The following is a 26,277-nucleotide window of genomic DNA, read 5'->3' on the forward strand; positions in this document are numbered from 1 at the left end:
ATGTCTATAGCCACAGTCAAATCCTATTTGTGGAAACCTTTATTGTCTACGTTAGTGGGTCCTCAATATATCAAAAGTTCAGTCCTACTGTCCAGCACTTAAGGAAGAAAGGTCTAATGTCACTGTGTGTGGGTTGAAGTAGGTGCCAAAGGAAAAGCAGTTCCCACCACCTCCAAGGAGCAGGAGCTGCTGCTCTTCAGGAAGGAGGATGCTGGTATGATTGTGTAACATTAATGGCCATGGCACACATGTTGTATCAATTTGATACTCCGAGCTCAATCCTGTAGTCAAATCAATAATAGTCACTCCAGGAACTGAGGAAGAATGAATCCAGACCCCTCCAACCAGTAGAAGCTTCCCATGGATCACATGAGCTGTGTGGGAATACCTTGGAGTAATGGGAGGCTGGATGACTATTGATTCCCAGAGGAATCCACAAGAGATTGGTTTTAGAAAGAGTACAGAGCTCAGTGGCTCCTCAGAAGCACCCAGACCTCCAGCAATAAGGGCTCCCCCTTGCCAGGTGCAGGCACTGTGTGAATGCCTAGCTTCAGGTGCTTCCCCCTTCACTGGGATACTGACCCAAGCCATTGTCCCCACATGTAGGAAATGCCAGTCACTTAGTACAGGTTCTACCACACTTCGACCCCCATACACAAACAAATATTTCTGATTCTCATAGGACACTTCTGTTGTTGAATGCCGCCAACATGATAGCATGGAATCTTCTGGGCCGGCCTTTGTTACTGTTACATTTAGATCCTCAGTGCTATTATCTTCACTCTTAGAGACACCCAGTTGGAGAATCCCCAAGGCTGGAGTTACTGGGGACAGTCTCCCTCCCAGAACCAAAACCTCAGTATCTGAAAGTCTTGTCATGGTGTGATAAAGGCGCCCATCCCACTGGGCTCCAGTCCCACAACTGCATGTTTGGTTGCCTTTCCATTCAAAGTCACAATATCTTGAAAGCAAGTGAAACTTGCTCACTCGGCAATGCCGCCCCTCTTGTTCTCCAAATCCTCCTGCACTAAGAATGACGCTTGGGCTCAAAAGGACAGAGGCATGCCCGTATCTCTTAAGGTCTGGGCCCTTGCTGTCACTAGTGACTACACTGGCAGGGAAGACGCCTGATGGAGAAGCAGGATCTATTCGAGGAAACGCCTCTGAGGGTGGAAACACCAGAGTTTGGGAGAGAGTGGCTCCTCTAGAAGCGGCCAGAATGAAATAGTGGGCGCACTTCAAATGCCACTCCTCAAACTCATCAAAAGGTTCAAGATTCTCCACGCGCTGGCATTCTTCCGAGGAGAGAAAGCAGCGATAGAACTCATTCATGTCCACGGCACAGCAGGCAGTCCAGCCAGCCTGAAGGAAGCGGTGCTGCTGGGCCTCCACGTCAGGAAAGCGGTCTAGGCCATGCAGGGGAGAATTGAGCTGCTGAAAATGCTGCTGCATGACCTGGCCAAAGGCGTCATGCGGCCTCATCTGCTCATAGATCACGAAAAGGGCATCAGGAAAACGCCGGGCTGCCCAGGCGATGAGGGCCGCGGCATCATTCGGCTCAAGGTAGGTCAGCACGGCCTCCGCTAGAAGCAGAGTGGGTACGGCCGCGTTAAGGCCCGCGGCGGCCAGGGCCTCGTCCAATCGCGCGAGCTGCCTCAGGTCCAGGCCTAGGAGGCGGTAGTCCACACTCTCAAAGCAGAGCGCTGACGCGGGGTCCCTGCTCTGGAAAGGCCCGGTTAGGGCGCACAGTTCCGGCGTATCTAGAATCCTCTCCGCTTTGCGCCGGGCCACGTCCGGAAAATCTACTTCCCAGACTGCAGTCCCGGCCAGGCGGCCCGCAGTTTTCAGGCGAAAATACAGCGAATCTGAACCAGCTCCCAACGACAAGATCTGGGCGCGAGGAACGCCTGGGGCCGCGCACGTCCGTTCCAGGAAGGCGCGCACGCAGTGCCCCACGGCGCGTGCGCGGACGTAGTAGCCGCGGTGGATGAGCGGCGCGCGGCGCGCGGTCCCCGGAACGAGCAACGCGGCAAAGGGGTCGTGCACGTACCCGCGCGCGGCCAGGGAACTCTTGCTGAGGGCGCTGCTGTCGTTAGTGCTTTGTACTGCCCCCGCCCGACGCTCGCGGCTCCGCGGGCCCATGGCGGAGAAGAGGGAGAGGAGCGGCGGTCCGTCACCGAGGTGAGCTCTCTTTCGTTCTGCAGTACCCACCTCGGGGATTTCTGTACGGAAAAAGCACCCCTCTTCCGTGACTCCCCTTCCGCGATGCGCGTCACTTCCGGAAAGAGGGCACCTCACCAATCAGAATTGAGGAGGGTGTAGCTTGTTTTAAAATTCGACTGTGATTGACTTTTTTTGGATTTTCTGGGACTGCATTTTCGTGGAAGACTGACCCCTGCGGCTTATTGTGCGCACGTGGACTGTGTCAGGGAAGGTCAGGTGGTCGCTTTCTTACAAGCCTTTCCGTCTGAAGGGAAAATTTAGCTAAGTCCTTATAGTTGGGTCAGCTGTTGACAGAAACCTTTAAAGGGTGATTGTGAGGACTGACAACCAGACCTCCTTGGACGGCAGGGACAGCATTGAGTAATCCGGTGGGGCAAAGTAGGGTTAGAACCACTGACTTTGGTTGGTGGGCAAGGAGAAGAAGGGTTCGTTCCTCAGATGCAAACCACTAGTACTTACTCATTTATTTAATGCTTTCATAGTTTGAAAAGAGATCCCATTTAAATCTGAAAACAAGTCATGGAGGCCAGGTGCAAAATGAAGAAACTTTTACAGAGGTTGTGATTCATCCAATAAATGTTTCCCCACAGATACATACTATTAATTCCCTTGTATTCCTGGCTCTGTACAGAGCTGACAATAAGTAAAACACTCAGCCTCTGTTTCTCAGTTATGAAATGACATTACCCTCCACTTCGAAAAGTTTGTGATTCTAAGTTAGTGTTGAATATATCCACGGAGGAGGGAAATCACAGAAGAGAGGTGATTATTCCCTCTGATACAGTCTGAGTCTTGCTGGGGGGTTAAAATAACCAGTAAGTTTCTGAGTTGGGTGTTTGGAAGTCATCACCAGTAGGAAACTGCTTCCAGAGATATTTAGGAGATTTATAATTTATTGATTGGAATTTGATGACGAACTGCGGGGGCTGAGGTGGAGAAGGAAATCAGCATGACTCTATGGTTACCTTGAAGCAGCCTAACAGAATGATTAAGAGCAAGAGTTTTGTTTTGTTTTGTTTTTAAGATTTTATTTATTTGACAGAGAGAGAGAGCGAGAGAGCACAAGCAGGGGTAGTGGCAGAGGAAGAGGGAGAAGCAGGCTCTCCACTGAGCAGGGAGCCCAACGCGGGGCTCGATCCCAGGACCCCAGGATCATTACCTGACCAAAGGCAGACGCTTAACGGACTGAGCCACCCAGGTGCCCCAAGAGCAAGAGTTTAGTAGTCCAGCCAATTTGGATTTGGGTACTGTACTCAGATGCTTGAGTCAGGATAAAGGTTTGATAACTGAAAAGTGTCTTTAGGTTTGGTGCTGAAGAGCTCTTAATGACTTCAGGGAGAGAAATTTCTGTGGAGCACTGAGGGCAGAATTCATGTTTCAGTGAATGGGAACTAACTAAATGGAGGCAGCCAGTCTAATTATGCCTCCGAGGAGCTTAGCTTAGAATGAGAGGAGAGACAGGGTAGTAAAGAGGAATATGAGTTACAAGAAAGGTTTTTGTTTGTTTGCTTTTTAGTGGAAACAATAATGTACATGCATGTTGGTTCCCTGAGAGAAATTAGCCAATGGAGAGAAAGGTTGGAGGAACAGAAAATTGAGAAGGTTAACTGGTGGAGTAATGACTTGAAATAACTAGGAGGGAATGGGATCTAGGGCACAAGTTAGTGTTGAGGATAGAAGAATGAATCCTTTTTCTCTGACTTATGAGAGAAGAAAGTGTACAGATAAAGGTAAGTTGAGGTGCAGGTGAGGACAGAGAAAAATAGAGGGAATTCTTGCCTGATGGCTTCTGTTACCTCTGTAACAGCTGGCAGCTGGGCTGTTAGTTCAGTGTGAGGTGATTGGGTCTAGTGGAGGTGTTTGGAATGGTCCCTGATGGGGATAGGAGAAGCACTCCCCTGAGATTGCTGGGCCTGGGATCTTCATGTCTAAAATGAGAGGAGTAAGTGCTGCTTTCTGAGGTGTCTCATAGTCGATTGAGGGCCAAAGAAGAAGAAAAACAAAAATCGTAGGACTTTAAAATATATATATCATGCTGTAGAAGTGAGTTTTTAATGATGAGTAAAATTTAGGTGATGATTTAGAAATACTATTTTTTTGATTAAGAACAGATCAAGAAAGGTGATTCAGGAAGAGAGAGAATGGAGCAAAGTTTGTGATTTGGGTACCATAGGATTGTTTTCTGATTACTTTTTAACCTGTTTATGTAAAATGAGAATAATAATATCTCAGTGCTTGCATCATGATAAGTGCTTAAGAGAGAATAACACTTGTCTTTATTATTCTGAATTCCCTTTTCTTTTTTGGGCATGAAAAAAGTTCTCTGAGAGACAGGAGACTTGGTTCTGGCCCTGCTCTGACTTGATGAAATATAGTACAAATGTAGAAACATCTTATCTCAATGTGTTGCCTTTTGGCTCCTCACTCCTACCGCAGCTTCTTCGAACCCATACCAAACCTAGCCCAGGAAGGTAGAATTTGGCAGGGCATGGTATTGTTGATGACAGTATGTTAGGCATGGATCAGTGAAACAACAGCTTTTTAAATGTGTAAAGATTGTGCTTTTTGGTGGATCTCAAATTTCCAGAGGTTAACATTGTAGCCAGTGGGTCAGTAAATTTACTCACAGTTAGTTAAAGGTCACTATGGAGGGTGGTTTGAATGTAGCACAAGATAATATCGGGATCCTAGAGTGGGACTGAAAATGTATTTAAAAAGCTAGCCGCTTGTCAGATTTATCATCAGTCCGCTATGAAAAATGCCTTAAGTACTTTTTTAGGCTGTCATTCTATTGTCTAAACATAAAAGTTCATCCGTCTCAACTCATAATAATAAAATTGTTTTGCAAGGTTTTTTTAAAAGATTTTATTCAAGTATTTGAGAGAGAGAGAGCACAAGCAAGGGTGGCAGGTGGAGGGAGAGGGAGAAGCAGACTCCCTGCTGAGCAGGGAGCCTGATGCAGGGCTCTATCCCAGGACCCTGGGATCGTGATGTGAGCCTAAGGCAGACGCTTAACAAACTGAGCCACTAGGGCACCCCTGTTTTGCAAGTTTTTAAAATTATTTAATTATTTTATAAATAATTATTTTAAACAGTTAATTTACTATTTATTTTTATTAAAATTAGTAAATCATATAAATTTTTTTATTATTTCACATTTTAACTTATTAAAGTTATTTCAGAAAGCAATCAAGTATTACATGCTTGTTGTAAAACCTTCAAATTGCAGGAAACTATGGTAAATAAAAGTAAAATTTTCTCCCCTGACGTTTGCCACTTCCAACCCATAATTATAAATAAATAAAACATGTTTTGTTCATAAATGCCATCTTTCTAAGCAATATATTTTGTTACTTTTTGGAAGTAACACTATATCATAGAAGTCTTTTCTTATAGATACTCAGTTGGATCGAGATATAATTAATTTAGCCAGTAGCCTACTGATGGATTTAGGTTGTTTCCAATTTTTTGCTATTATATATCATAAGAAATGTATTTGTGCATATTCTATAAGATATAGGATAAATTCTTAAAAGTAGAATTATTTGGTCAGGAATAATGTTTTGTGTTGTGTGTGTGTGTGTGTGCGCGCGCGCTAATAGATATTGCCAAATTGCTTTCTAAAAAGACCATACCAAATTCTGTTTCCACCAGAACTTTTACTCACACCTTCAGTATTGAGTATTTTTCTTTTGAGATCCACAATTTTTTCTGGATAATTTTATAAGTTAAGTCTTCCACATGAACTTTTATTTTTTTTTTAAAGATTTTATTTATTTACTTGACAGAGATAGTGACAGCCAGCGAGAGAGGGAACACAAGCAGGGGGAGTGGGAGAGGAAGAAGCAGGCTCATAGTGGAGGAGCCTGATGTGGGGCTCGATCCCACAACGCCGGGATCACGCCCTGAGCCGAAGGCAGACGCTTAACCACTATGCCACCCAGGCGCCCCTCCACATGAACTTTAAAAATCAATTTCTAAGAAATAACTTTGGGAATATTTTCATTAACATTTACTTTAAAAGTCAATTTATGGCAAATTGATTTTACCTATGGAAGATAACGTGTGTTTTTCCATCTTAATGCTATCTACTGTGTATTTTGGTAGGAATAGTAAGCATATTAGTTAAACAGCCTATCTTTTCCATTTGTTACTATTTATGAAGCATTTACTATAGCATAGTATTGAAATGCCACTTTTATTTTATACTGTGTTGGCCTTTCTGTGGATTTCTGTGGCTCTGTGTGGTCCTGTACAAACTTTTTTTTTTTTAATTTTATTTATTTTTTTATTGAGAGAGAGAAAGTGTGCACACATGCATGAGCAGGGGAGAGGGGCAGAAGGGGAAGGGGAGGAAGAGAGAGACTCTTCAGCAGACTCTGCGCTGAGCCCAGAGCCCTATGTGGGGCCTGATCCCACAACCCTGAGATCATGACCAGAGCTGAAACCAAGAGTTGGACTCTCAATTGGCTGAGCCACTCAGGTGCCCCCAAACTGTTTTCTTTTTTGCCCATTTTAATAATGTGGCACTTATTTAACCCTCTCAGTATCAATTTATTGATTTGTAATTCGGCAAAACTGTTTATTTTGCAAAGTTATTGCAAGAATTAAAGATAATAGTAAAAGCACTTGCTACATATCTGGTAGGCTCTGAATGAAAACTGCTCTTCCTATCAACATCGTTGTCATTGATATGTGAGAACCCAGAGGGTCAGGGTGGCTATTCTGAAAAATCACTAAATTTCATTTGGAATTTTATCTTAATTTATAAGCCACCTTCAGAGGTGAAGGGAAGTTAGGATTTATTTATCACCTACAATGTGCTAGACACTGTCCTAGGTGTTAGGGAGGTAGAATTAGCCATAGTCCTTGTTCTTCTGAAGTTTATGGTCTAGTGGGGAAGAAAGACAAGTAAATCAGTGATTGGGATGGGGCACCTGAGTGGCTCAGTTGGTTAAGCATTAGACTCTTGATCTCAGCTCAGGTCTTGATCTCAGGGTCTTTTTTTTTTTTATATATAAAGATTTTATTTATTTGACAGAGAGGCAGTGAGAGAGGGAACACAAGCAGGGGGAGTGGGAGAGGGAGAAGCAGGCTCCCAGCAGAGGATCCCAATGTGGGACTCGATCCCAGAACGCTGGGATCATGACCTGAGCCGAAGGCAGACGCTTAACGACTGAGCCACCCAGGCGCCCCTGATCTCAGGGTCTTGATTTAAGCCTTGTGTTGCGCTCCGTGCTGGGCATGGAGCGTACTTTAAAAAAAAAAAAACCAAACAAACCAAAACAAAACAAAAAACAGTGACTGGGATACAGTGTGATAAAGTGCTAATTTAAAGGTAGTGACTGAATTATATGGGAGCATAGCAGAGGGAAATTTAAATTACTTTAGTAATCCTTAGAGCTACTCTGCATTTTTATCCCATTTTTACAAATAAGGAGACTGAAACCATTAGTTTAGTAACTAAGGCCATACAGCTACTAAATGACAGAACTGGTATAAGGATTAATGTGGGTCCATCTGATTCCACTGCCTCCGCCCTTCCTTTACATCTTCAAACAGCTCAAAAATGTCACTTTTTACCCAAAATAGGCTTTAAATTTCTACTTTCAGAAGTACTTTTACAGGGGCGCATGGGTGACTCAGTCGGTTAAGCATCTGCCTTCAGCTTGAGTCATGACTCCAAGGTCCTGGGATCCAGCCCCACAAAGCACTGCATGGGGCTCCCTGCTCAGCGGGAGCCTGCTTTTCCCTCTCCCTCTGCCCTTCCCACGGCCCCTGTTCATGTGCACACTCTCTCTCAAATAAATAAAATCTTTTTAAAAAAAGTAGTAGTTTTATAGAAAGGTCTAAGGTAAGGAATACACCTTACTAAATTTCAGATTTTCACCCACTTCTTACCAGTTTGAGGCCTTTTCTTATTTCTAGGTTAGATTGTTAATTGGCTTAAATAGCATTGAAGGGGCTTTTTGTCTTTTGAGGAATAAAGTGGCAAAATTCTGTTTCTTTGTTTTTATGTCAACATCTGAAGATGTTCACATTTGTTTAAATAGGGGAAGCTGAGCCCAGAGCTACATATATACAGATTATCTTATCAAAATGTATGGACATAAAGCAATCTGAAGGAAATTCAAGACCACAAAACTTACTGACTGAAGCACATTGTACTGTTCCTAACAAGAGTAAGACTATTTGGAGAAAGACCTTGTTATTCTGCGACATCACGATGGAAACAGAAGAACACCGACAGCCGTGGAAGACAGCCTTTTACTCAGAATTACCTAAAGTGGTGAGAATTCAACCACAGAATTTTGGAGTGGTTGCTAATTATAAGGATGTCTGTGTTTGTTTAGGTTTTTTTCCCACAAAGAAAAGTAAATTTTATAGGTAGAGTTTGTAAGTTTTGTAAACTTTAAAAGTTATGTAACTACATCCAGTAGGCAATTTACCTAGTGCAGGTTACAAACATCAGGTACCTGGCAGGATGCTGTGAATCTAGTGGATACTTGAGAAGTTTTTACTGATTGTATTCTCTTGTTTTAGGAACTTCATGCCCATCTGAATGGATCCATTAGTTCTAAAACCATGAAGAAACTGATAGCCAAGAAGCCAGATCTTAAAATCCATGATCAGATGACTGTGATTAACAAGGGAAAAAAAAGAACTTTAGAAGAGTGAGTTTGGGGAGGTTGTGGACATACTTCTTTTTCTCTCTATGACTGTTTTGAGATTGTAAATAGTCTGTAAGAATCCAGATTTTAGTAATTAAAGGAATTGGGTAGCCATCTGGTGTGAAGAGTATACCTTGACATATAGCATTTTTTTTCCACCTGTTAGACCGTTGACAGTATTTTTCATGATTTATGTTGTTTGTAAAGTTATACTGTATTAGAATATTCTTTAGACGCGAAAATGTAGGCTTATTGAATTTTCTCCCTGTTTGCTGCTATTAGCAGGGGGCGGGGGTGTGGCAAAGGAAAACTAGTATTTCCCCCTTAAAAGTAACATTTTGTTTTCAGTCATTTGATTATCCTTCCAGATCAGTGTAATTTTTGAAAAACCTATTCTATATAGTTTTTTATAATATATAACTGGTATTAGCCTAAAATATATTCATTGAATTTAGTGGGTTTGTCTTGAGTGACAAGTTTTTGATGACTAGAATATGTTCAAACTTTTCCTGTTGCAGATGTTTCCAGATGTTTCAGATTATTCATCAACTTACTAATAGCCCTGAAGATATTCTAATGGTGAGAAATGAAGAATTTTTAGAGTGGTTTAAAAATCATTAAGTAATTTATGCCTTTCTGGTATTGCACATCAAGAGTCAAATGAAAAATATTTTCCGCTTTTTTATGGCAGCTCTTTTCAAAACCAATGTAAGACATTTGCCAAGAGCTAATATCAAAAGACTACATTCATTGTAAAAGATCTGAGAAAAGAACCAAGATCAATGTATTCTGTTACACAGAGGATAAACTCTTGTCCTATTTTCCATATATAACATATTATATTAAATATTTGACAGTAGATGGGCATTTCTTTGATAAGGCTTTATCTGCATTGCTTGAGATACTTTAACTGCCTGAGTGGACAGTGTAGAGAATGAAGTTCAAGAAGTACTTAGAGATTGAATGGTTAATCCCTAGTCCTTCCCTCTGGGGTTGAAGGACTAGAGGACACCCCTGTGTTCTCGTATCTGTTGCTCTGTGATACCAGACTCTGATATGGAAGACTGGCTTCTGTATCATCGTCTGACTAGGGTAACATTTTAAAATGTACTCTTTGTAGATGGAGAAAAACAGAATCCTATCGGTATTCTTAACCATTAGAAAAAAATGCAGAGTAAGAGGTACAGCCTTTGTTTCTCAAGAACTCACTTTTGACTGGTCAGGAAAGAATTTTCCTTCCTGGCTGAGACTGATCCTCATGATAAGTATAAATCAGTCACCTTTTGGAGAAGAGTTAACTCGAAAAGTTTAGTTCAGCAAAAGTTGCCCAAGTGCCCACAGTGTTCTAGGCACTCCGCTAAAGCCTGGAAGATAGATGGACATGGTCCTTGCCCCCTGAGGAATTTATAGTTAGGTTAGAGAGACAGACCCCTAAGCAGATAAAACCAACATGATAAGGTAAGCTGTGTGTTAGAGATACACACAGGGATTTATAAGAACCCAAAGGAGGATTGTCTAATTAGCCACTCAGCAGATACCACTGAATGCTGCTAGGATTGTCCCACTTTCTGTTGTTGATTGTAACAGAGCAAAACTGATGAAATCTTGGATTCTGAGAGCTTATCTAGGGCTACAATAATGCCATGCTCATTATTTTATTCATTTCAAAGTTGGTAAAAAGTTTTATTTAAATGAGGTAAGGGGCGTCTAGGTGGCTCAGCCAGTTAAGCGTCTGCCTTCCGACTCAGGTCATGATCCCAGGGTCCTGGGATTGAGACCTGCGTCAGCAGGAAGTCTGCTTCTCCCTTTCCCTCTGCCCCTCCCCACTACTTGTGCTTTCTCTTTTGCTCTCTCTCAAATAAATAAACTATTAAAAATAAAATGAGGTAAGGAGGGGCCCCTGGGTGCTCGGCTCAGGTCAAGATCTTAGGGTCATGAAATTGAACCCTGCCTTAGGCTCAGTGGGGAGTCCTCTGCTCCCTCTGCCCCTCCCCCAACTCTTGCACAATCACGCGCTTGTGCACACCCTTGCGCACACCTACGCACTCAGTCTCTCTCTTTCTCTCTCAAATAAATAAATCTTTTAAAAAATATAAAATGAGTTAAGGAATTACGATTCTGTGATTTGACTTAGTGGTACTAAAATGTGCAACTTTAGGTGGTTCAGAAGGATGACATTGAGAGTGATTATAATAACATTCACATATAATAAATGAACCCTGTGTGGAAGTTAGCCAAGAGATTGTTTGTTCATAAATGTGGGACCAAGAGTGTGTGGATCACTTAACAGTCTAGTTAAGATGACCTGGATGTAATCTCAAAGAGAAAGGATTGGAATGTGCTTGAGACAATTATATTAACTATTACATGTGCCAGACACTACATTCAAGACGACTTTCTGAGGCGGGTGTTTTTATTCCCTTTTTGCAGATGAAAAAGCCCCTGAGGCTTAAATTGATTACATGTAACTTGTTCCACGTCACTCACAGAGAGAGTAAGTGGCAGAATTGAGGGGCGCCTAGGTGGCTCAGTCGTTAAGCATCTGCCTTCGGCTCAGGGTGTGATCCCAGCGTTTTGGGATCGAGCCCCGCCTCAGGCTCCCCCGCTGAAAGCCTGCTTCTTCCTCTCCCACTTCCCCTGCTTGTGTTCTCTCTCTCTCTGTCAAATAAATAAAATCTAAAAAAAAAAAAAAAAAGTGGCAGAATTGACTATCTTTGGTTCCAGAGCCCATGCTCTTTCTCATTCAAGAGATGCAGTCTTACCATCCTTTGAATAAGCAGAAACTTAACTAATTGTGGCGAACTCTAACTGAAGAAGGAGCTCGAATAAGAGTTGTCCTCAGTACCCGTTGCAGCATGGAGCAGAAAGGGCTGAATCTGGCAGACACACACGTGGACCCCAAGGAAGTGTTATTGGACCTGTGTACGGATGATTCCACAGGCCTCACTGTGGCCTAGATAAATTTTCCCATTGCTCTCATTCCACACTTGCCGACAGCCTTCTGTTGTTCTATTGGGTTTCACTGGTAGCTCAAGAAACCAGGAAAGAGGGTGCCTTGGATAGTAGCTGTGGTCTCATCAGTCACTGAGGACTGCCATTTCATACCCTCACTTCACCCTCCTTGTCATTGCATACATAACAGATAGGCTTCTGCATTAGCCACATGTGAGCTGGGGTAGAGGGAGTTGGCCTCTGTGTGTCTGCTCTGGAGCCAGTGACAAGATGCAGTTCCTCAGCCTGCATAGATGAGGCCCACACTCTGGTGGTAGCATTGGCACCAACATGGAATTTGGGGGGCAGCAGTGCCATGGGGTCCAGTGCCTGTGATGATGGTACAGAAGCTGCAGGGCCATGCCCGGTGGTGGAGGAAGCAGTGGTGTCTTGCTTGGTCCAAGAGTATCATCTGATTTTGAATGCTTTTGTCTTGTCCTGAGCTGTGTAGTCTCTGAGGCTGATTCTCCAGACCTCCTGGTGAATCTGAGTTTAGTATATTTATATTCTAATATTATAATAAATTCCTTTTTGGCTTTAATTAAACACGCGCACGCGCGCACACACACACACACACACACACACACACACACACACAAACACAACCAGATGGAGCCCAGAGCTTGGATTACAATGAATCCACCAAAGTGTTAGGCACTGTCTACACAATCAGCCAGCCCTTGTTCCTTTGCCAGGATACTGCACTTGCCTGCACTTGTGCATGTAGTCAAAACAGGTTAAGATTAGGGTACCAACTACAAGGACTAGCTAGGGCTGGTTGTCACAGCATTTCCAACCTGGTCCTTCTAGATTTGGTATTCTTTCTGGATTGATGGCAGAGAAGGAAAACATGCCTTCATCCTTTTGATATCATTTACCCTGGTCATTTAGTCATTTTTGGATTGTTGAAATTTGTGCTAATTAGATACCATTTTACTCATATTTATCACCCATTTTCTTTGCCAAAGAGAGATTTTTCTAAGTACTCCTAGGGAAAATTTCACCCTGCCTGAAGAAACTCTTGAAGAATACAACTTACTCATAAATAACTTCAATAGGAACTTTAAGCCATGACTTTAAATGGTACGTCAGTAATGTCTAATTGTTTTAGCCACTTATTTCCATACGTACCTTCCTAGTACCACACTACACACTCATAAGTACTTTTAGTTTTGCCTCATTTCTCTGTTTTATCAGCTGCCATGAGCACTAGGAAATGGAGAAATGGCTAAAACGAAAAAAGAGAAATAAAAAGTGTGTGTGATGTGCAGATTTGGATTTAATGTGAGAATGAGGGTTGTGATGGGAACTCTTGGAAGTGTTACAGTCTTATCACAGTCTCCAGCGGGGGGGGGGGGGGGGTATGACAAAGCAGGTCACCTTAACCACATGAGAGACTTGCAACATTTTTTGCAAATCGAATTTCGTACGTGAAATAAAGCTGTAGCATTTGGCATTTTCGTTGGGACCCTTACACTAACATTATCAATATTGTGTTGGTTGCCTTAACTATCAGGTCACAAAAGATGTTATTAAAGAATTTGCAGATGATGGTGTCAAGTACCTGGAACTACGGAGCACACCCAGAAGAGAGAATGCCACAGGTAAATGCACTTTTTTCCTCTATGCTTTGATGATTCGTGTGTTTATGAGAATATGAAGCACTTTTACAGTGTTGTAGAGTCAACAGTCCAAATCTTTTTTTTTGTTTTTTTGTTTGTTTTTTTAACAGTCCAGATCTTCTGATGTACATTATTAATGAGTTGTTGAGTTAAAAAATCAGGTCAAGGATTATCTGTTTAAGGGAAATTAAAAGGCCTGCAAAAATTTTGTTGGTTCTTGTGTATTTTTTTCACTCTGAGGAAAAATAATACTTGCTCCTTAGAGTTACGCTGTCTTAAACAGAGGCTATTTCTTGCTCCTTACATCAAGGGCACTTGTGAGACAGTGTCACTGAGTAGATGCTGAGTCATGTTTTATGACAATCACAGAAATGAAAGTTTTTCGGTCACTTCTCAGAGAAGTGGATCTTAGGCCAGGATCAAGCGGTGCGGTGGTAAAACCTCTCTGGATGGAGATGAATGGATCTGGATGTGGTCTAGAGAAATTTCCTGAAACCCTCTTTTCGTAAGGGCAGCATGGAGAGATATTATGTAGTGTCATTGGGCCCCTCTTAGTCCTTTGTCTGAGACCTGAAAAGGCCCTGCCAGTTCATCTTGCACCCTGACATGTGCAGCCCAGTCATTCAGGGGATAAACTTTTTAAAACTACATAAAGTAAGTGTTGAAATGGGACAAGCAGAAGATTCTTTTTTTTTTTTTTTAAGATTTTATTTATTTATTCGACAGAGATAGAGACAGCGAGCGAGAGAGGGAACACAAGCAGGGGGAGTGGGAGAGGAAGAAGCAGGCTCATAGCAGAGGAGCCTGATGTGGGGCTCGATCCCATAACACCAGGGTCACGCCCTGAGCCGAAGGCAGACGCTTAACCGCTGTGCCACCCAGGCGCCCCCAAGCAGAAGATTCTTATCTCACATTTTTAAATTGTAGGATCAGATCCAAATTACACTGGTGAGGATAGTAAAAGGGAAGGAGAGAAGAAACCTGCCACTTATTAGAGCTACTTTGCTCTTTGAATGGAGATTCCAAGAGGGACGCTAACCTGATATGCAACAACAGGGGAAAGGTTAAATAAAGGTTAATGGAGTGTGAGGCAACCGTTAAAAATATTTGCAAAGATACTATAAAGACTTGGATATAACACTCAATACAGGACTGTATTAAGTGACTGAACAGGATACATATGTACTTAGTAGCTTCTCATTTATTCAAAAAGATATGTATACTTAGAAAAATAGAGAGTGGTTATCTCTGAGTGGTGGGATTATAGGTTACTCATTTTTTTCTTTATAATTTTGTGTGTTATTGGAAATTTCCTGCCAAAAGTAAGCATTTTATTATTGGGTACGAGAATACTGTAGAGGAGGTTGTTCTGGAGACCCAAAACTGGAAGAACTGCTCTAGTGCCCTGGATGGAAACACTGAGCCTGGCCAGGATTGAAGAGGCAGGAACCCAAGAGGGGATTTTTTTCTGGACCAGCAGGAAAACATTCTGCTAGTAAAGAGAAATGGTTTGTTTTTGTTTCTGTTTTTTTAGGGACAGGCATTAGAAAAGGGCTCTTCTTGTTTTGTTAGAACAGGCATTTTAGATTTTTATAGCAATTTGGGAGAATAGTTTTGTTTTTTAGTTTGTTTGTTTTTAACTAGGCTCCCCACTGAACACAGGGCTTGAACTCATGACCCTAAGATCAAGAGTTGCACGCTCTACCAGCTGAGCCAGCCAGGCGCCCCTGTGAGAGTAGTTTTATGTCTGTTGAATCTAAGAATAATTTTTAAATGGGCTTATATTTTATGTCTTTTTTTCCATTTCTGCTTTCTAGTACTTCATTTTTAAAAAATTTATTAAAGCACTGTTAGCATTTATGAAAGTGTACCCATACGGCTATGTTTTACCTCATCTTTAATCATGCCCTTGTCACAGCATAAAGTGAAAATGTGATTGTTCATAGAAGGATGTTAATGTTGAAGGATGAAATGGTTGATGATCTCTTTACAAATACTTTCTTTATGTCCTTTCCAGGAATGACTAAAAAGACTTATGTGGAATCTGTACTTGAGGGTATAAAACAGTCCAAACAAGAAAACATAGACATTGATGTTAGGTAAGAAGCATTGTACCTTAGTGGTCACCATTGAAAAAGCTAGAATGTGAAAATGTTATTATTTTGATCATGCATGTAATAGATTTTTATAAATCAAACAGTAACTGATGTTTATCTTAGAAAAATGGAGTCAAGAAATTTATTGCTTAAAGTTGAGAATGCTGTTCTGAATTTATTCATGTGACGATAAAATTCTGAGTACTGTTGCTCTAGAGAAGTACGGCTTCCCATTGCTCTTCCCATTGTTGGCCCATTGTGGCCTATAAGGTCCCACATGATCTGGCTGCCTCTCTTACTTCAACAGACTTACGTGGACCACTTGTCATTATTACACACTGGTTTGCTCTCTGTTCCTCAAATAGGCCAAGACTTTCCCACCTCAGCACCTTTGTACTGTTAGTTTTGCCTAGAACACACTTCCCGCCATATCCTTGCATGGCTGGCTTTTCATTATTGAGTTCTCAATTTGGCTGTCACTTGCTCAGAGGGGCCTTCTTTGACCACCTTATCTAAAGTGTCCCCCCAAATCCTCTAGTAATCCTTTTTATTTCCTTTATGGCACTCTTCTTTAACAAGATCAGAAATTATGTTGTTTTATTTGTGCGTACATATCCTCTAGAGTGTAAATTCGTGAGGCCAGGAACCTTGTCCTTTGTTAGTACTTAGAACAGAGGTGACACATAATCAGGTCTCAATAAGTCCTTGGAGGAAGAAAGCTACCTGTATAGTTCCTGGCTATAAAATCTCTCCATATTAAGCTTAACTAGACCAATACCCACACCCCTCCCCCAAAAAAGCAGACAAAAGACAAAAAGAGAATTCGGAAATGAAGACCAACAAATGACCAATAAGTGTATAGGGAACTATTTAATCTCACTAATAAGATAATTTTATTTTCTTTAAAGATTTATTTGAGAGAGAAAGTGTGCAGTGGGTGGGGGAGGGTCAGAGGGAAAGGAAGAGAATCTCAAGCAGACTCCCCGCTGAGCATGGAGCCTGATGTGGGGCTTGATCTCACAACCCTGAGATCATGATCTGAGCCGAAATCAGGAGTTGGATGCTTGGGGCACCTGGGTGGCTCAGTCATTAAGCGTCTGCCTTCGGCCCAGGGCGTGATCCCAGGGTCCTGGGATCAAGCCCTGCATTGGGCTCCCTGCTCTGCTGGGAGCCTGCTTCTTCCTCTCCCACTCCCCCTGCTTGTGTTCCTTCTCTCTCTGTCAAATAAATAAATAAAATCTTAAAAAAAAAAAAGTTGGATGCTCAACTGACTGAGCCACCCAGCTACCCCAATCAGATAATTTTAAAAAGAAATATTACAATGCCATTTCAGTAGCCCCCCCAAAACAGGGTAATAACCACTGTTTGTGAACTTACACATTGCTAGTAAGTATGTGTAATAAATAAAACCTCTTTAAAAAGCAGTATGTATTAAGATGTATAAAAATGTTTCCTTCTGACCCAGCACTCCACTTCTAGAAATGTATCCTAAGGAAATAAATTGATTTTTTTGTAAGATTCTTTATTGTAGTGTTATTTATTTGTTTATTTATTTTAAAGATTTTATTTGAGAGAGAGAATGTGAGAGAGAGAGCATGAGCAAAAGGGAAAGACAGAGGGAGAAGCAGACTCCCTGCTGAGCAGGGAGCCCAGCACTGTGCCAGTCCCTGGACCTCGGAATCTTGACCCGAGCCCAAGGCAGATACTTAACTGACTGAGCCACCCGGGCGTCCCTATAGTGTTATTTATAACAAAAAGTGGAAAACATCCTAAAATATTTAGCAGAGGACAGTTACATTATGTTATGTTCATATGATTTATATTGTTTTCTAACATTATTTAATGGCAGGAGAAATCATTTAAAAAAAAAAGACTGCATTTACATATAGTTGATCCAAATTCTGTAAATAAATAAATGTTGGAGGAATTTCATTTGTGTGTAAAAAAATAGATAATAAATGCTGGAGGAAAATTATGCAATATTAACAGGGGTTCTCTGGGTATTAGATGCCTTGTAGAATTCCAGCTAACATGAAGAATAAATTTGTATCAGCTATTGGATACGTGTTTGAATTAGAATATTACCAGTTTTTTAACACTCAATGAAATAATGGATCTAAGTCTCCTCATGAGAGAACACACCACCACTTATGAAATACTCTTGCTAAAAAATTGAGTCTGATCAAGCCTCTAGACTAGATCCAATTTTCGATTTATAGGCAATATAAGAGACAGGAGAAACAGGTTAACAACAGGAATTCACTCAGCAAAACGCACATTGTAGGAAACTTTATAGAACAAAGAATGTGGTTTCTTTAAATTCAAGAAATAAATTCAAGAAAAGTGGTGAGGGTTTGTGGAGAAGGGGTAAGGTGGGGGGCACGGAGGGAGTGCCTCTAGATTAAAAGAGACTTGGGATGCATTGACCAACACAATGCGTGGACTTTAGCTGAATTCCGAATCAAACTAAAAAACAAATGTAAGAATTAAAAAAAAACGAAACATTTAAGAATTTGAACACTAACTAGATGTTTGGTGCTATCTAGGAATTTATGTCTTTCCCTCTGGCAAAGTAAGCTGTCCTGTCAGGATATATTTCTACTAAGTAATTTTTACATGTAGCTTGCCATACCTTTCTGGCCATACTCAGAATTGTCTTTTTCATCCTCACTGTATTTGTTTTCAGCTGTGTTTTTCTTATATTAAAGGTATTTGATAGCAATCGACAGAAGAGGTGGCCCTTCAGTAGCCAAGGAGACCGTTAAACTTGCTGAAGAGTTCTTCCTCTCTACTGACAATACAGTTCTTGGCCTTGACCTCAGTGGAGACCCTACTGTAAGCCATTTTTCCTAAATACATTTTATTTCTGAAAAGTAGAATCAGCTTGGGGCTAAGGATTAGCTTGGGGCATCCTGCGTTCTCCAGAGGTCTAGCAGACTCTCCCAGTAGATGAAGCCCTATTCTTAAATAAAATCTTAAAAAAAAAAAAAAATAGGCAGGGCGCGGCACCTAGGTGGTTCAGTCAGTTAAGCATCTGCCTTCAGCTCAGGTCATGATCTCAGGGTCCTAGGATCAAGCCCCACGTTGTGGCTCCCTGCTCAGGAGGGAGTCTGCTTCTCCCTCTCCCCCTGCTCATCTCTCTCTTCCTCTCTCTCAAATAAATAAAATCTTAAAAAAAAAAAAAAGACCTATTCTTTTTGTATGTCAAAAAGAAAAGAAAAGAAAAGAAAAGAAAAGAATGGATGACCAGAATGTCCACAGCAGCTGTTCTCAACCAGGATTCTGTGAAAGAATTAAGCCCTCCAAAAAAGAAAAAAGAATAAGGTTTGAATGAGAGGAGAAAAATTAATTCATTACATACAGTGCCTGTCTAATAAATAATATTTAATTATGGCTAGACCTTAATTATCTCATAGAACCCCCAATTAAGATAGGCTGGCCTAGAGCTTCGTGAATGTCAGATTCAAGCACAGTATCTCACTTGTGTCACTATTGACATTTTGGGCCAATAATTCTTTGTCCTGGGAGGATGTCCTGTGTATTGCAGGATGTTTAGTAGCATTCCTGTCTTCTTTACCTACTAGATACTAGTAGCACCCTTTTAGTTGTGACAACCAAAAATGTTTCCAGATACTGCCAAGTGTCCCTTTGGGGGGTGGTGTAATTGCCCCTGGTTGAAAACCACTGGATTTAGAGAGTCCCACGAAACTGGTTCTTATGGTTTTGTTTAAACCTAGACTATTGTGCTTTTCTTTCATCCACTTGGGTAGAAGCTTTCTTTGCTGTAATCATACAGGTTCCTGAATCAGGTGAGTTCTCCTCCTTAGCACTAGATATCTAGATTTCCTTACAGAAATAAAATTTGGTGACCTCTATATCTAGCATGGCTGAATGACCTCAGGTTCACTGAAACGTGACTTAACATTCATGAGGGTAGGGATTGTGTCTTTACCAACTTTATATTCTCTAAAGTGTCTAGCACATTGTAGGTGCTTTACAAATGAAATTTTCAAATGAATCGATCTGCCATTTTTTCCCTTGCCATCAGTTTGCCTAGAATTCTCATGCATCTTCATTTTAACTTTTATCTTCAAGGTAGGAAAAGCGAAAGACTTCTTGGAACCTCTTTTAGAAGCTAAAAAAGCAGGCCTGAAGTTGGCATTGCATCTTTCAGAGGTAAATAATATTGTAAAATTAGGCTGGAGAAGATAGATTACAGTGAAAATAGTAATCATTTATAAATGGCTAAAAGTAAACCCGGAGGTTGAAAAAAAAAAAAAGTAGAAGAGGAGGAAAATAGAAATGTTTTTAAATGTAAATTATAATGATAAAGGTATGACTTGCTTTAGCCCCTTTTGTTACTGTTTTTGTTTTTGTCATTCCTGAGGGTGGCTGTTGACTCACACTACCACTGTGTCATTAAAACAGCTGTTGACATCTTACTAGAGAAAATGCCTACGTTTTCATCATCAGTCTTGTCATTGGCAAGCTGACACCGAGAAAAGCACCAGTGCATCTCACTTGTCCTCATAGGGTAAGGGACCTGAGTGTATCACATGCACTGGCGAGAAAGGAAGTAGCTCATCATTATTTTTTAAGGCTCATCAGAAGATCGGGTGCCCCTCATTGGGCCCCAGCTCCTTGGCAACATGAGCACAATGACAGATAATGTACAAATAAAGGCTGGAGAACAGTCACTTTCTTAAGCACATCACTGTGAGGCAAACAAGGGGTCAACTACATTTTCCCCTATTTTACAGTTGGATTTACTTTATACCTCAGTATTTCTACCTTTTTCTTTTCTTTTTTCTTTTCTTTTCCTTTCCTTTCCTTTCCTTTCTTTCTTTTTGACATACAAAAAGCTATACATGATTAATGTATACCGCTTGATGAGTCTGGAGTTTATTGTCTCAAGTGCAGGAAATAATACTTAGGCTACTTATCTCACAGGGTTATTTGTGAATATTAAATGCAGTAATGTATAAAGGTTGAATAGCATCATGATTTAAAGATTAAGGAAAAAATTGGAATTTCTTGTCAATACTGATGTTTTTCATGTGTATAAGCAGAGTCAGTAATCTGGTGGCAGAACTTAAAATCTAGGATCTATGTTTGCACATTCTGATCAAAAAGATCTTTCGGGGCGCCTGGGTGGCGTAGTCGTTAGGCGTCTGCCTTCGGCTCAGGGCGTGATCCCAGTGTTCTGGGATCGAGCCCCACATCAGGCTTCTCCGCTAGGAGCCTGCTTCTTCTTCTCCCACTCGCCCTGCTTGTGTTCCCTCTCTCGCTGGCTGTCTCTGTCAAATAAATAAATAAAATCTTTAAAAAAAAAAAAAGATCTTTCACTCATAGGACATCCTCTTGCTAACCTAACTGATGTCTGACTGAAGCTCTTGGTCAATGAAATGGAACAGTCAACATGTGTTACTGTGACCAGTTATCTGTGGTCCTTGTGCACAGCATCAGATCAGAACCCTTTCTTTACCTTAATCTCTGTTGCTTTTCTTTTTCTTTTGTCTATTTGTTTTTAAAATTTTTAATTTTCTTTATTCTGTTGCTTTTCTTGTTTGATCTGTTAGATACAAAACATTTCATTTCAACGTGTTACGGTCATTTGCCTTGTAGGCTATCTAGTAGATAAAGAGTACAGCTAGACCTTTTCAGGGTAGTTGTGGTATGTACGCAGCTGGCCATGTCAAAATAAAACATGAATGCGATGCCTGGGTGGCTCAGTTGGTTAGGTGTCCGACTCTTGATTTCCACTCAGGTCATGATCTCAGGGTTGTGAGATCGAGCCCTGTGTGGGTTCTGCGTGGAGTCTGCTTGAGTTTCTCTCCTCCTTGTGTCCCTCCCCCCATCCCACTCACACTCGTTCTCTCTCTCTCTCAAATAAATAAATAAAATCCTTAAAAAAAAATAAATAAAAAATAAAATAAAACATGAGCACACTGCACAGACAATCTGGGCCCTGGAGTCAGATATAGCTCTATGACCTTACACAACTTTTTAAAAAAAAAATAGAACCACAGGGGCGCCTGGGTGGCACAGCGGTTAAGTGTCTGCCTTTGGCTCAGGGCGTGATCCTGGCATTCTGGGATCGAGCCCCACATCAGGCTCCTCCGCTGTGAGCCTGCTTCTTCCTCTCCCACTCCTCTTGCTTGTGCTCCCTCTCTCGCTGGCTGTCTCTGTCTCTGTCGAATAAATACATAAAATCTTAAAAAAAAAAAAAATAGAACCACAAAAGTTAGGTAGGTATATCTGAAGAAATTCCAAGTGTAGAGAAGTGTAATGTAGAAGGAAAAAAAGAAAAGGGAAAGAAATTTGGTCTCTTTCTCATTTCATTTCTGCTCCCGAGTTGATCCTGTTACTTTTTCTGAACTTTAATTTTTTCACCTTAACTTTGTAAGATACTTGTGAGGTTTAAAGGAGAATTTATGTGAAAAGGCACAAAGCAGGTCTAAAAGTGTTTATTATTATTACTCTTATTAACTATAATTATTATCATCATTGAAATGAATCTAGGAGAATATTGGGAAATGAATGGGAAAATAAAGGCAAAGAAGAGAGCTGGGAAAGTATAGGTAGTTCAGCTTCCCAAATGTCTCCATTATCTTCTCTGAGGGACAAAGTGGCTGGCTACAGAAATAAGTACCTTTAAGAACCGCTGAAAGGGGTTATTAATGCCGTCTCTCCCCCTTTTTTTTTTGAGATTCCAAACCAAAACAAAGAAACACAAATACTTCTGGATCTGCTTCCTGACAGAATTGGGCATGGGACATTTCTCAACTCCTCTGAGGGAGGATCCCTGGCTCTGGTAGACTTCGTGAGGCAACACCAGATACCACTGGGTAAGGCTTAGGGCTTCACATCCTCCAGATAAGACTCTACGTTTGTCCCCAGCCACCAGGTTGCAACCCATATGTGCAGAAGTACTGTTCTAAATATATGTGTCAGGGACACCTGGGTGGCTCAGTTGGTTAAGCTCAGCGGGGAGCCTGCTTCTCCCTCTGCCTGCCGCTCCTCCTGCTTGTTCTCTCTCTCTCTGTGGCATATAAATAAATAAAATCTTTAAAAAACAAAAAATATATAAATGTCACTTAGAAATTAAAAGTTGCTTGGTGCATGTGCCTCCTGAGCCTTATTTAAGTAACAGAAAGTTTTAGCTTCCTTTAGAATATAAGCTCCATGAAAGCAGGCCCCTTGTCTGTCTTGTTCACTGCTACATTGCCCAGTTCTCGGAACTCAGTAATTATTATTTTGAAGGAATAAGAGTCATCTAGTATTTTAAAATGACTTTAACCAAATTAATATGTGTTATGAAAATGTGTGACATTTATTTTAAAATTAAGAATTACGGAAGATTCCAAAACATATTTTTGTATGTGTATTGACTGTTACACACTTGTCTACATATGTGTCCCTGAAGCTGCTTTTATGTAACAACAAATATTTATGAAGTGCCTATTCTGTTTCAGTCACTGTTCAAATTGCTAGGAATAGTGCAGTAAACAAAACAGGCAGGGTTTCTTTCTCAAGGAATTTATATTCTAGCATAGGTAAGAGAGACATTAAACGGTTACACAAAAAAATGTCAGTGTTATGTTCTTTGAAGAAAATGAAACAGTTTGATATAATAGTGATGAGATAACCACTTTCAATTGGATGGTCAGGGAAGGCCTTCTCTGGAGGCAAAAAAGTAGTTGGCTGAAAACCATTTTACTGAATGATCAATTTGCTAAATTTACAATTTTATCACTTTGTAAAAACACTTGTATGTGGCTGTGTGTTTTTTAATTACTTAGAGTTTTCAGCAATTCATAATGAGATTTTTTTTCTTTTAAGAAGGACATTTTTAAACATCCACAGAAGTTGAGAAAATAGAAACCACTTGCATAGCGATCTTAGTGTGGTGGCCCAGCTCTGCACCCAGCAGTGTGAGGGGGCCAGGCTGCCATCCCTTGGACTGAGTGGCCATATGTTGAGGCTGCCTTATCATACTGAGCAGACACCATCAACCAAGTCAGTGAAGTATTTCTGCTCTGGCTGGGGAGCTCAATATAGTGTGTCAAGGCAGGAATTTGTTAATAATAGAAGTCATTCTTAAGAAGGACTTACTTGCAGCAGACAGTGAATGGATGGTTGTCTGAGTAAAGGAGTTTAGGGGTTTTCTTTAAGTCCATTCCTGCTCGTGGCTTTTTATAATACCGTAGCCCTCAGGCAGTGCTATCATTTTGTTTTAGTCTCCACTATAAGACCAGGAAGAAGTACAGCAACCCTTCCAAAATTCCTTCATGATTCTTCCCTGCTTTCTCCACAGTGACTGGCTCACAGCATTTCTCTTTCCTCTCCATTTTGGATAAAATAAAGCACATCACTGTGAAGGGGATATTAATTCCCTGCCTGGTATATTTGCTGCCAAAAGTTACAGCACACTAATTGAACTACAAATTTTCACACGTAAGGTCAATTCTGTAAAGTAATGAATTATTGAAAATTAGCATACCTTGGAAAAATTTCTCATATATCTACTTGGTGAACACTGATGAATGAGTCTACTAATCTGCTTTTAATAAGAGACTTTTTCCTTTCATCTAGAACTCTGTTTGACCTCAAACATCAAAAGTCAGACAGTTCCATCTTACGACCAGCATCATTTCGGATTCTGGTACAGCATCGCCCATCCGTCTGTGATCTGTGTAAGGTGTTTTGTATGAAGTATTTTGCTCCTTTTTCGTCCCATTGTTGCATCAGGATAGACATTCACTGCTAGCGGACTGCCTCGCATCCCTCAGGGTGCTGCCCAAGTAGAGGAGTGAGAGAGGATCAGGGCATGAGAGGCTACAGAGGGCCAAGGTGACTCAGGTTTGGCTCTATGGGTAAAGGTCCTGTTGGTGCCCAGAGGACATTAAAAAAAAACACTGATGCCCAAGTATCCAGCCCTTGAGAATCTGTCTCATTTGATCTGGGGTGAGTCCTGTACACAGATACATTTTAAAAGCTTCCTAGTGATTTTAATATGGAGCCATGGTTGAGAGCCACTGCCCTGGTGTTTTTGGTTTTTGTTTTAAAAAGGATAAACAGGACTATTTAGTTATAGATATGCCTGGATGCATATATAGACCTGTTTAGACTCTTAAAAGAAGCATGGTAAATAGGAAAATAGACTAAACATAAGTTACTGTTTTTTAAAAAATCATTTCCTTGTTCATTTTAAACTTTAGTTCTTGTTTTTTGGGTTTTTTTTGTCTTGTGTTTTTTTTGGCAGACCGATGATAAGGGTGTTTTTGCAACACACCTTTCTCAAGAGTACCAGCTGGCAGCTGAAACATTCAATTTGACCCAGTCTCAGGTGTGGGATCTGGCTTATGAATCCATCGACTACATCTTTGCTTCTGACAGCACCAAGTCTGAACTGAGGAGGAAGTGGAATCATCTGAAACCCAAAGTGTTACATTTTTAAGCTGCAATGAGGTGAACTACTTTTGAGTGTGTGTTGCAACCAAGATCTTCCTGCCATATCACGCTTAGTAAACTGTCCACTCCCTCTGAAGCACAGCCAGGTGCCACGGTCTCCATCACCAGCACCTTATTCATGGCTGCTGCCCAGTAAATGTTTTAAACTGACTGGCAGGCTCTGAGGTCTTACAGAGCTTACCTTACCTTACAGAGCTTACTTTCTTGCTGTGTACTGGAAGGGACTTGAAAGTGGCTGCTAACTAAACTCCCCGTTCCACCATAGATTTGACTTAACAGTCCCTCTCCATTAGTGATCATAAAACTCCAGGAAAATCAAAGGAGTTTCTCCTGAGGAAGAGTTTTGGAATAACTAGTCTAAAGATGAGGAGAGTGAAAACAGATTGCCACCAAAACCTTTAAGCCTTGTACCTTGTGACAACAGTGCTCTGTGTTTTGTTTTGCTTGTTTTACTCAAACTCCCTTAAGTATTCCCCAAAACTGTTGACTCCAGGCTATACTGCGTACGATGGATTTTTGTGAATACCCAGTAGTCAGAGTTAATCTACTTTGGATGACCCTAGTGACAGATAAAGCTAGCTTCTGAGATCTGGCTTTGCCCCTCTCATGATTGATCCCCCTGGAATCAAGGTGGTGGGTGTTTTTAAATGTTCCTACCTTACCCTTCTGTTATCTTGACCATAATGTAGCTATACCAGCCAGACACTTCTGGAGGTCTAAGGTACTTTAGGCTTCTATTTCCTTTCATCGACTTCCAGTTGTTCCAAAGTTTTGTTTCTGAAAGAGCACCATGGTGGATATAGGAGTAATTTAAACTCCTAACTAAAATATCTCCATATAACATGTTACTTTAAGCACCATATCAGAGAATATATACCATTTTATATGTCTAAACTTTGATATGCATCTCACTGGATTGTTAAGTGTATAGGAGTAAAGTTTTTCATTTCAGATTTTGAATCGAAGAATGGAAGAATTGATTGCTCCTATCTCAGCTTCCCTTTCCTACCTGGTCACCATAAAAATAGTTCTGTACAAAGTTGTTAAGACTCAGACTCCATATTCTGATTATATTAAAAAAGGAATGGCAGCAACACAAAGAAAACATATAAATGTTATTAAGTTCTGTAGCAATGGCCATAGCAAGCAAAAAAAGAATGTGGGGCACCTGGTTGGCTGTCAGGGGAACATGCAACTCTT

At 41.0% G+C, this 26,277-nt stretch overlaps 2 protein-coding genes across 4 annotated transcripts; one reads left to right on the plus strand and one right to left on the minus strand.

Moving 5' to 3' along the window:
* Positions 1-23: 23 nt before the first annotated feature.
* Positions 24-2,142, minus strand: LCMT2 (leucine carboxyl methyltransferase 2). The gene has a single exon (XM_026479880.4). The coding sequence runs from the start codon at positions 2,140-2,142 to the stop codon at positions 85-87; it is 2,058 nt and encodes a 685-aa protein (XP_026335665.1). The 3' UTR covers positions 24-84.
* ADAL (adenosine deaminase like) lies at positions 2,079-26,182 on the plus strand. Of its 3 annotated transcripts, XM_026479883.4 has the most exons (12): positions 2,079-2,181; positions 8,277-8,512; positions 8,767-8,897; positions 9,413-9,473; positions 13,402-13,489; positions 15,525-15,606; positions 18,312-18,438; positions 19,699-19,779; positions 22,313-22,451; positions 24,199-24,299; positions 24,869-25,074; positions 26,030-26,182. In XM_026479883.4, the coding sequence occupies exons 2-11, from the start codon at positions 8,327-8,329 to the stop codon at positions 25,061-25,063; spliced, it is 1,191 nt and encodes a 396-aa protein (XP_026335668.1). In that variant the 5' UTR covers positions 2,079-2,181; positions 8,277-8,326; the 3' UTR covers positions 25,064-25,074; positions 26,030-26,182. The 3 variants fall into 3 exon arrangements, with proteins under 3 accessions (XP_026335668.1, XP_026335667.1, XP_057162295.1); XM_026479882.4 differs by lacking the exon at positions 2,079-2,181 and adding an exon at positions 2,309-2,434 and having other exon boundaries at positions 24,869-26,182; XM_057306312.1 differs by lacking the exons at positions 2,079-2,181; positions 8,277-8,512 and adding an exon at positions 2,334-2,434 and having other exon boundaries at positions 24,869-26,182.
* The last annotated feature ends 95 nt before the right edge of the window (positions 26,183-26,277 follow it).

This window comes from Ursus arctos, unplaced genomic scaffold, assembly GCF_023065955.2.
Source record: "Ursus arctos isolate Adak ecotype North America unplaced genomic scaffold, UrsArc2.0 scaffold_36, whole genome shotgun sequence".
In the NCBI taxonomy this organism is placed as follows: Eukaryota; Metazoa; Chordata; class Mammalia; order Carnivora; family Ursidae; genus Ursus; species Ursus arctos.

Coding starts and splice junctions, on each gene's coding strand:
- LCMT2 (XM_026479880.4), bottom strand. CDS start 2,142: ATGGGCCCGCGGAGCCGCGAGCGTCGGGCGGGGGCAGTACAAAGCACT.
- ADAL (XM_026479883.4), top strand. CDS start 8,327: ATGGACATAAAGCAATCTGAAGGAAATTCAAGACCACAAAACTTACTG. Junction 8,898..9,412: donor AAAAAAAGAACTTTAGAAGA/GTGAGTTTGGGG, acceptor TTCCTGTTGCAG/ATGTTTCCAGATGTTTCAGA. Junction 18,439..19,698: donor ACCTCAGTGGAGACCCTACT/GTAAGCCATTTT, acceptor TTTATCTTCAAG/GTAGGAAAAGCGAAAGACTT.